At 36.9% G+C, this 11,560-nt stretch overlaps 1 protein-coding gene across 2 annotated transcripts in view; it reads left to right on the top strand.

The window, feature by feature from the left end:
• The first annotated feature begins 6,738 nt into the window (after positions 1 to 6,738).
• LOC127871246 (NADH-cytochrome b5 reductase 3-like) overlaps positions 6,739 to 11,560 on the top strand; it is a 48,783-nt gene continuing 43,961 nt past the window's right edge. For both annotated transcript variants that reach the window (XR_008045242.1, XM_052414001.1), the window contains exon 1: positions 6,739 to 6,884. Coding sequence is in view for 1 of the 2 variants with exons in the window: in XM_052414001.1 (XP_052269961.1) it covers positions 6,864 to 6,884 (21 nt within the window). In the remaining variant the exon portion in view is untranslated. The remainder of the gene's footprint in view (positions 6,885 to 11,560) is intronic.

Raw genomic sequence — 11,560 nt, 5'->3', positions numbered from 1 at the left:
TAATTGACAAAAGACTGGATATATTGTGACCATGCGTAGAAATAAAGCTTTTCCGTTCATAACTTCTCTTTGAATTGAAGGACTTTAAAAAAAATAACATGGTAACGGATGTTAATCCTTATGAAACTGTGACTCTTCTCATTAACTGCAGCTTTACATCGAAGGTCATGCAACCCCAAACATTATGTGTAAGTTTAAAAGAGTCGTTTGTTAATGATTAAAGTGCGCCCTGTAGTAGTCAGGGAAACATTAAGATTGTTTTAAGACCAACTTCATTACACTCTTCAAGAATATAGGAGGTTTTTGTGTGACGTCACAAGAGGGGTTTTCCGTTACTAAAAATAGATTGGCCGTCAACTTCTTGATCGCGGCCAATTACATTGTATCAGAGTAAAGGTCGTCGGAAGACTAAATACTTATAATTTCACTAAACAAAACTATAAATACTCGTATTCTTTTTTTAAATAAGAATTTAATAAATGATATTTCAAAAATAATAAAACATATAATAATTTGAATATTATTATCAGTGGTGTGAATGCGATAGTGTTATTTTTCATCAAAGATTGAAATTTATTGTAAGGGGTGCATTGAATCAGTTATAAAACAAAGCCCTAAAATAGCTCAATACTTTTCAATCTTGAAATACATTTTTTATTTTCTTTTACATTGAATGAATTTTCGTTTTGTTAACATTGAATGAAAATATTAATAAATTTAAGCATTCGAATTGAAAAAACACCTGCATATTTTGCAAATTGAACTGTCTTTGCATCACGTATATTGAAAACTCGTCTGTAGTGATAATGAACGATACAAATCTAGCATTTTATGATACCATTAATCTACACATTTAATTTATTTAACGCGAGTATTTTATATCCCTATAGTGACCAAACGCGATTGCTCGTTTTCATGATGATGTTTCGAACACTGCAGTAACGCAGGATCTTTACACATTATAGCAGAGTTTACATTTGCAGGTACCCGTTAAATACGTTAATTGTGTAGCAGTAAATGTGTACAATATTTTAAATGTATAGTTATTAAACACTTCATTATTATGTTTAAACTGGCTAATATATATACTTAATAGTTCCTAGCTGTTAATCCATATCTTACAAATGTCTATTTTTAAATATGTTCAAATATTTTATTAAAGCAACTGTTAAGTTTTTTACTTACTATGTCGAGAGATGACATGGACGTATCATAAATTGTGTTTAATGACCAGACAGATGTGGTTTATGCAGAGACCCCATACAGAGTCATACAAGTATAGGTCCCTGTTTTCTTAGTAATTGTCTGGACAGTATCCGATCATATCGAGATAATTGGTTTGTGATAAAGAAAGGGGCAATTAAACACTGGGTTAAAATGCTGAAACAAAGAGTGTCAAAATTGGTGTGAACAATTAAATAAAAACCATTAACATTTATCAAGAGGATTTAGTTAATCTGTAACAAGGTAAGTTTTTACAGACAAATAGGTTCAAATCAGTTTCTGTATTTTGATTACATAAAATAAATCAATTTGTTGTTTGTTTTCGTCCTTAAATGTGTTCGTTCATTGGATTCAATTCAATCTGAAAGAATTTCAATTTCTGAGTATTTTTTGTTCTTCAAAAGGGTCGCGTATATGTTTGTAACCTTATCACGATGCGCTTTATCAATGCAAACAATAGCAGAATGGCCGCAGTTTTGACGGCCAAAATTTGAGCATGCGCAAACGTGACGTCATTATCGGAATCCCCAAAAACCTCCTATGGGTACCGGTCTCCATTTTCATAAGATCTAATCGACATGCCCCGGACTCAAAGTCAAGGCACAAAGCGCACAGACAGTACAGTACAAAATACACAACGGGCAACCCTAAATTACAGCATAATTATGCGAAGAAAAATCTGGCAAGTCTGACGTCTAGCCTTCTTCATTCAAGGGACTGAAGACAACTTGTTGCAGTCAAATGTTACTCAGTGTGCTGCTGTTTTGTTGAAAGGATCTGTGGTTGAATTTCCCGCCACGACGAGGAAACGTGGTTAAACAGAAATTAATTGCAATGGACACAAACTTGCCCACAGGCTTTCTCGTGCGTGTGAAGGACGCTCAACGTCAAAACTTGGAGGCATAGTTCTTGATAACATACCATGTTTTGCATGTAAGATTTTATCATCCTAAGTTAAACAAGAAATATCTTTAAAAAAGATATACGGCGTAAATAGTTTAATGAATGAGATCAAGGATAGCGAATGTCTTTTTCTGTGCAGTTCTTAGCTGCATCACACGCAGTACGGGATGTTACGGGGAGTTTTCGCGGCTTATTTTACATTATAACATATTGCTGGTCATAAACCTATAGATACAAAACAGAAAACCAAAAGAAGAATGGAAGTGAAATTTAAACATATGAGTCAACCGGCCACACGAGAACAAACCTGTTTTAGTGGTCTGTCGGGCATTGCTATTTGATTCGATTATTAACAGTATCGAGAATCATCGTGCTCATGCTTAAAGTGATATTATGGGCATTTTGCACTGTTAAATTGAGCTGAAAAGAATTAACAGGTCAAAATAGTTAGTTAAAATGTGGTTACTGATCAATTATCTGCAACTCACCTTGCTACCAGTTGTTTATAAAAATATATTTTATATTCGATATTCTTACGTGACCCACCCAGTCCTGTAAGCCGAAATGATCCGTAAAACAATATTGTGTCTTTGTGTCGTATGAACAAATCTGCACTAAAACTAAATTTAGGTTCAACTCGTAAACGCATGATCAGTTGTCAAACGAAAGTACGGTTAATATTCAAATGCATTATTTTTCTCTTTCTGGTATATTGTTTTAGTATGTTGATGCTGCATTAATTACTATAAGTGTATATGAAGTAGAAACATCAAAAATAATCAACGGTTGCGATAGACACCTATAAACTGTTACATGCTCATAATATCACTTTAGTACATTAGGCAATATGGTGGAATAATTATTGTTAAATTTATTAAAAATAATATTTATCATTGTATTGTTGAAAACACATTAAGAATCTATTATTGACATACCAAAATTATATTGCTGGATATCTTCTTTTAACATATTTCTGGTCTAAAGAAAATTCCAGGTCACCTAGTTCACGGATAGCGTCTTTATTATATAACGATTATTTTACTGACCGCGAACTCCGGTGATGACCTGTATATAAACTCTGAATGTCCGCGACTTGACCCGAAACCTCGCGGGTTGAAATCCAATTCTTTAAAGTGAGGCCTCGCTTCCACTGCTCTTTATACTTTTACATGTTAATATGTTGACAGGAATATGGAAGTAAGTACTAAATGTGAGAACATAGCCTTTTAAGTATAAACGCTTTTGCGCTGGTAATACTCTGAAAATAAAAGGTGTACGCACAAACTGTATTGATGTCGAGAATTGAGTGTAAAACTGTTCTATCTATTAAGCCTTTTCATTAGAGATAAAATTGTTTCATACAGTAAAACAGTGTTACAAAGACGCGGATATGTTTCCAATGTTCTGGTGGTATACTCAAATCAGCCAATGGAATAAATGAAGTGTATTCATTCGTACCTAGCCGCGGGAAATTTTATTTGAATTTTATTGGACACTTACAAAGGTCAAGTCAGGGTGAAAAGCTGGCTTATGCAGCTTACGCCGAAAAATATACAAGTTCAAGGACGGTCTAGGAACAGCAATACTTACGCTGTGGACGGAAAAGTGTTTTACAGGCAGTGGGTTTTATTTGTTCTGCACGAATTTGAGATAACCTCTAAGTCCCGACGTTGATACGATGTATTTGCGTCTTTCTCATTAAAATAAGGAAGCTGTTAGACGGTGTATCCCACGCAAAGAATGCATTGTTTTCAAAAAAGTTCAGTTAGAATATGCGATTGAATTTAAAAAATGAAGACAAACTGGAAGTGTCCTGCCCTGAAATTTCAGTTATTTAAATTATTCGATGTACGATGTGAGTCTAAATGTAGCTTTCATGCAGATTCGTTCATACGACACAAAGACACAATTTTGTTTTACGGATCATTTCGGCTTAGAGGACTGGGTGAGTCATGTAAAATATCGAAAATGATATATATTTTGTATAAACAACTGGTAGCAAGATGAGTAGCAGATAATTGGTCAGTTACCACATTTTAACTAATTATTTTGACCTGTTTATTCTTTTCAGCTCAATTCAACAGTGAAAAATGTCCATAATATCACTTTAAAATAAGGCTTTTCTATGTCATATCTATCTAAGGGCAATAACTCCTTAAACATAGCTTCATTACGAAATATTGACAATATGCGCTGAAGCTATAATTTTTATATAAAAAAAAAGTTTGACGAAAAAGGCAAGCAAAAGGTAACAGGTGTTCTGCAAATGTTTGACCTACCGGTATTTTACTATCGAACAAATCAAGTAACCGTGGAACATTAACAACATACGCTTAGATCTAAGCACTTTTAGAAAATTAGTGTGCACACGTTAGATAAAAACGCACGCAAAATCAGAGACGCGATCTACGTGTCTGGCAAAATGTACGCGGAGTTGCACACAGACGCTTTTACGTGCAATGTCAAACAAAGAACAATACCTCTTTATAAACAAAGCAAATTCGAAACCTTAACAATAGCGCGGTAATCAATCAGTAAAAGTTTAATAGAAATATCATGCAAAATGAAGAGAGCGATGCGCACAGAATCTTTAATATGAAAATATGAATACGGGGCATAAAGTAATTAAGAAATTCAATCGCGAAACACATATCACACAAGCGCGTTAGAGATAATTATTATGAACAAGGTTGGCGAAAATCGCATGCAAACACACAGCAGAGTAGGACGGACATAAACACGCACGCATTTAACCACACACATACGCGCGCGCACGCATGCGAGCTCGGGCGGAATGACGCCTAACATGTCTTTCGGCGTGGGATAAAAAGTCAGTGACAGTGGAATAATCATTTTATGACTGTCCCGCGATGTCATATTTTAGCATACGACACTTGTAGGGGTTTATGCTTATGTATTAATCTATCTCTAGTTTGTCGAGTCCATTTTTAGTGAAACAGGCAACATTTAGTACGTATCATGTTCATTATGGTGTTGTCTGTGATGTGCCGCGGGTTTTATACGGTTTTGTGCGGTCATGTATTTAGAAGAGGTAAATTAAATATGGAAATTTTCGGGAAACCGCTTTTCTACGTGTTATGTCATGATACAACAGCAACTTGTCCATAAATTATTCGTAAATGGTTTGAGAGCTTTCTTGCTTACGCAAGTACCGGTATGTAGGATCTGGTTAACTCGACATTAATTCTTTAGGGCTCTAAGAAAATCTTCAATAAAGTCTAACAGGATTCGATTTCTCGGAGGCATCTGAAGCTTTCTAAGAGACTTGTATTTCACGTCACGGCCGTTGATCACGCGCGCCACCTCTTTTTTTTTTAGATGCATTAATACATGAGCAAATGCAACTTCCGAGGTGGCGCTCAGGTCCGGATGTTTTGAAATTTCATGGATAATTTTACAAGGTGATTAGTTTTTATGGTTCTCTATTTTTTTCGCATTATTTTTTTTTTAATAGGACAATGTAGTTAAATTCCGCAAGAATAATTCATCCAAAAGTATACAGAAACATACATTTTCAACCCATTTAAAAACGCGAGAACCTTTATAAGTTGTGGCATGGTGGGGTTTTAAAAAGCATTGCAATGAGTTTTTCCCGTGTGACGAGAAAATTTCCACCAAATTAAATCGCTAACGGCATCAAACGATTGCGTAAAAAATATATTTTAGCTGCATGCACAAAAATATTGGCTTCTTGTCGACGTAGTAGATAATTTTGCATTTTTCCAAAAGAGGTGGAGTCAATGCTTAGGAGATGGCGCTTATGATATGAGGTGGCGCCAATATATTTAACACGATATATCGCCCTTGTGTAGGTAGCCAAAAAGGCGATATGTCGTGTTAAATTTATCGTGCGTCGCCGCGACTGTCGCGAAAACTATCGTGCGTCGCCGCGACTGTCGCGAAAAACATCGTGCGTCGCCGCGACTGTCGCGCAAAATATCGTGTACCGCTTCGTGTTTCTAGTGTCGCCCTTGATTAAAGAAGGGCGAGAGTATAGTTGGCATTATCCGGATTCCGTATTACAGCGATATTTGATCAGTACAAATATCGTGCGTCGCCGCGACGGTCGCGCAAAATATCGAGTATCGCTTCGTGTGTCTAGTGTCGCGGTCTGAAATTAGACCGCGATACACGAGATTCTGATAATATGGGCGATATTTGAATAATAAAATATCGTGCGTCACCGCGACTGTCGAGCAAAATATCATGCGTCGCTTCGTGTGTCAAGTGTCGCCCCTTGAACGCGAGACACAACACACGAAGCGACACAATATTTTCCGCGACCGTCGCCGCGACTGTCGCGAAAAAGATCGTGCGTCGCCGCGACTGTCGCGAAAAATATCGAGTATCGCGTCGTGTGTCTAGTGTCGCCCTTGATGAAAGAATGGCGAGATTATAGATGGCACTATTCGGATTCCGTATGTTTCCTAAAATTCCATCCTGTGATATAATGTACTCTGGAGCTCTTTAAGAGACTGTTGTTCACGGTTGAGACTTGTTGTTCACATTGCATAGACATGTGGTTCATAAACGAGAGCTCGTTTATTTTGTACAGTGTAGTTGGAGGATCTTAGTTACCTCCCTTTACAAGCAGACCACTTCACAACTTGTGATAACACTTTTAACTCGCCGTGTAGCACAGAACGTAAACCAGACAGCAGGTATCGAAGCCGGCGAAAACTTCTGAAAAGACTAGAAACTAGAGCGTTTCAATAATGCCAGGGTCCGAAGCATGGGTAATAACTCATTCACATTACAACTCAATTGTTACAAATATTGTCATGTGTGAAGCATGAGTATCAAGCAGCATGTAAATCGTTTAAAATAACCGATAGCCATTTTGGGTGGGTGGGGTATGCTCACTAAGGGTTATGTTCGATATTTTAGTAAGGTAATCTATTCAGTGTACTTGCACTGATACCATACATCATCATTGGTCAGAAACATAGCAAAAAGACAGCTGGTAGATTAAAAAGTAAACCACAGATGAAAAGTATATATACCTGATACTTAGTCCTTCTTGAATGCTCTGAGCTTTCATAAGTACATAGGTACAGCTCAGAGTTCTTCTTGGTAACTTGAAATTCCATGTCAAAAAATAATTTCTCACATACATCTATAAAATCGAGTTCAATACACCTAATACATCTTTACAAACACAATACCTGTTATTACCAATATCAATTTGCAAATGAATTGTAGAGAAATACTCAAAACAAAAACTTTTTACAAAAAGTGTTATCACACCGAAAGCCAAAGTTTTATATTGACGATTCGATCTATGTTACCGATGATCTGGAGATAGTCGGTATATTACGATTGGTAGATTAGACACGAGATCTATCACACCAAGGATTCCGGAGATAGTCTATAGCGTATATATGAATTCAGAATTATTCGGAATATTCAGATTTGTCCATCACAATAACATAGACATTTAAATGAACCGTTGACGGGTTTGAAACTTTGGATGAATATCAATATTATGCGAGCATAACATATCATGTAAGTCTTTTTAATTTGCGCATTATGGATATATTTACTATCTATTTGTGTTTATTTATGCCAGAAAATATATTATGTGGCTAATATTTCCGATTAAACTGCCGCCCAGATTCTTGGCGGCATGTTTCTTTGGAAAATCGGGTTAGCAGTTGCAACTCCCAGCGACCCGGAGGGTCAATTAATAGCTGGGAGTTGGATTATTGCAACTAACCTGATACTTAGCACCAATGATTGACTCCAACTTCCACGAACATTGTTCTTCCATGTGTAGTAGCAGAGTTCTCTTAGTCTAGCATACAGCACTACTCCTATCAACCAGTTAGAGCAATTTCTGTCCCCTTTTTAGCTCACCTGAGCACAACGTGCTCATGGTGAGCTTTTGTGATCGCCTTTTGTCAGTCGTCCGTCGTGCACCGTCAACATTTGCCTTGTGAACACTCTAGAGGCCACATTTATTGTCTGATTTTCATGAAATTTGGTCAGAGTATTTTTCCCATTGATACCTTGACTGAGTTCGAAACTGGGTCATGCTGGGTCAAAAAGAAGGTCACTAGGTCAAAAAAAAGAAAAACCTTGTGAACACTGTAGAAGTCACATTTGATGCCCAATCTTCATGTAATTTTGTCAAAATGTTTGTCTAAATGATATGTTGGTTGAGTTCAAATATGGTTCCGGTCCGTTGAAAAACATGGCCGCCAGGGGGCGGGGCAGTATTCCTTATATGGCTATAGAGAAACCTTGTGAACACTCTAGAAGTCACAATTTTTGCCCAATCATCACGAAACTTGGTCAAAACATTGATTTTCTTGATATCTCGGATGAGTTTGAAAATGGTCCAGATCGGTGAAAAAACATGGCCGCCAGGGGGCGGGGCAGTTTTCCTTATATGGCTATAGTAAAACCTTGTTAGCACTCTAGAGGCCACATTTATTGTCCAATCTTCATGAAATTTGGTCAGAAGATTGGTCTCAATAATAACTTGGATGAGTTCGAAAATGGTTACGTTTGCTTGAAAAACATGGCTACCAAGGGGCGGGGCATTTTTCCTAATATCAGGGTTCGCCAAAACCGTCGGTCCGCCGGACCTGACCGGCAAATTTTTCTAAGGACCGACAAGTGATTTAAGATAATCGGTCCGACTGACCGACACAATCGGATGAAAAATGGTTTCAAAAAGATCACTCAAAGTGTATAATATGCTATTGGATAAATAGAAGGTAAATGCTTTTTGTTCAACTTCTGTCAAAATCCTTTTTTTCTTACCTTCATTTTGATGTTTTGATGTTTAAAGTTGGATTAGAATTGACTATCACATGGGAGTTCAAAATCAACGGTCTTTGTTAAAAAAAGCAACCGAGTGCGTCCGCCATTTTATTTGTTCCATTTAATTTCTCCACAACAAAAACCGCATGAAAACTTGTTTCAACAGGCAATTGTGAGCATTTCTGTTAAATAGTTTCATTATTATATTGTTCTGTAAAGGATATATTTTAATTTACACACCAACAATTTCTGAAATCAAAATTAGATTATTCACCCGATGTACTATATTTCTGATATTTTAAATTCGGACATAGGGATATTTATGTTTTGATTTGTTGTTGATAGTTTGTAGCAATATGTTTTGTGTTATTTCAGACAAGAAGAATAGATGGTGGTAATTTTCATGGGCCTTTCTATCAAGAAATAGGTGTGAAAGACATTCATTTAATTGAACCTGGAAATCAACCACCTCAGCTTGTCTTATTTATAAGACGCGCAAAGAATCTAGAGATACTTTTTATATGGGCTAAATTCTTTGAAACTATTACCCATATAAAAAGTAGCTTAATATTTAAGAGCGTCAAAAATTTGGACTACCACGTCAGCTAAGAGAAAATAGGTGTTGTTTTAGAACTTGTGAAATCGGCTAATTAACAGAAATTGAAGTCATCCAATGAGTGTGAATGGGTGTGTGAGATTAAGTCAAACTTGATTGGATGTCACCCTAACTTTTCAAGAACACGGATCTGTAGAGCTGTGCAGGCTAAAAAACAGTTTGACAAAAAGAAGTCTAAAAAGAATACCTTTGGTTTATATGTGGTTTATTATTAATATAATAATTGTTTAATTATATCGACTTCGGACATGTTTTTATTGTATTTTAATGTGATCAAAACCTATAAACACTAAAAAGGTACTCTCTTTTGTAGTGTTTTGCTGTTATAGTTTAGTCGGACAGTGGGACTGACAGAAACTGATTCGGACTGACAAAAATTTCAAGTCTGTCAGTCCGAATGACTGACAGATTTTTCAAGTTTTGGCGAACCCTGTAATATGGCTATATAAGGCTATAGTAAAACCTTGTGAACACTCTAGAGGCCACATTTATTGTCCAATGTTCATGAAATTTGGTCGGAAGATTGGTCTCAATGATATCTTGGATGAGTTAAAAAATGGTAACCTTTGCTTGAAAAACATGGCTTCCAAGGGGCGGGCCATTTTTCCTTTTATGGCTATATATGGTTATTGTAAAATCTTGTTAACACTCTAGAGGCCACATTTATTGTCCGATCTTTATGAAACTTGGTCAGAAGCTTTGATCCAATGAAATCTCGGCCGAGTTCGAAACTGGGTTGTGCCGGGTCAAAAACTAGGTCACTAGGTCAAAAAAATAAAAACCTTGTAAACACTGTAGAAGTCACATTTCATGCCCGATCTTCATGTAATTTTGTCAAAATATTTGTCTTAATGATATCTTGGTTGAGTTCAAAAGTGGTTCTGATCTGTTGAAAAACATGGCCGCCAGTGGGCGGGGCAGTTTTCCTTATTTGGCTATAGAGAAACCTTGTAAACACTCTAGAATTCACAATTTTTGCCCAAGCATCATGAAAGTTGGTTAAAACATTGGTTCAATTGATGTCTCAGACGAGTAAGAAAATGGTCGAGATCAGTGAAAAACCATGGCCGCCAGTGGAAGGGGCATTTTTCTCTATTATGTATACAGTGGCAGTTTTCCCTATTTGGCTATAGAGAAACCTTGTAAACACTCTAGAAGTCACAATTTTTGCCCAATCATCATGAAAGTTGGTCAAAACATTGGTTTTATTGATATCTCAGACAAGTTTGAAAATGGTCGGGATCGGTGAAAAAACATGGCCGCCAGTGGGCGGGGCATTTTTCTCTATATGTATATAGTGAAAACACGTGAACACAGTAGAAGTCACATTTTTGGCACAATTTTCATGAAATTTGCTCAGAACATTTGTTTCCTAGATACGAGAGTTGAGTTCAAAAATGGTTCCGGTCAGTTGAATAACATGGCTGCTGGGAGGGGGGCAGTTTTCTCATTATGCCCCCCTCCCCCCCTTCGAAGAAGAGGGGGTATGTTGTTTTGCTCATGTCGGTCTGTCCGTCCACCAGATGGTTTCCGGATGATAACTCAAGAGCGCTTATGCCAAGGATCATGAAACTTCATAGGTACATTGATCATGACTCGCAGATGACACCTATTGATTTTCAGGTCACTAGGTCAAAGGTCAAGGTCACGGTGACCCAAAGCAGTAAAATGGTTTCCAGATGATAACTCAAGAACGCTTATGCCTAGGATCATAAAACTTCATAGATACATTGATCATGACTCGCAGATAAACCATATTGATTTTCAGGTCACTAGGTCAAAGGTCAAGGTAACGATGACCCAAAATATTAAAATGGTTTCCGGATGATAACTCAAGAACGCTTAGGCCTAGGATCATGAAACTTCATAGGTACATTGATCATAACTTGTAGATGACCCCTATGGATTTTCAGGACACTTGGTCAAAGGCCAAGGTCACGATGACCCGAAATAGTAAAATGGTTTCCAGATGATAACTCAAGAACGCTTATGCCTAGGATCATGAAACTTCATAGGTACATTGATCAT

Source organism: Dreissena polymorpha, chromosome 1 (genome assembly GCF_020536995.1).
Source record: "Dreissena polymorpha isolate Duluth1 chromosome 1, UMN_Dpol_1.0, whole genome shotgun sequence".
Lineage (NCBI taxonomy): Eukaryota > Metazoa > Mollusca > Bivalvia > Myida > Dreissenidae > Dreissena > Dreissena polymorpha.
Note: the sequence above shows the minus strand (reverse complement) of the source record. Positions and strands in the feature narration are given on the sequence as shown.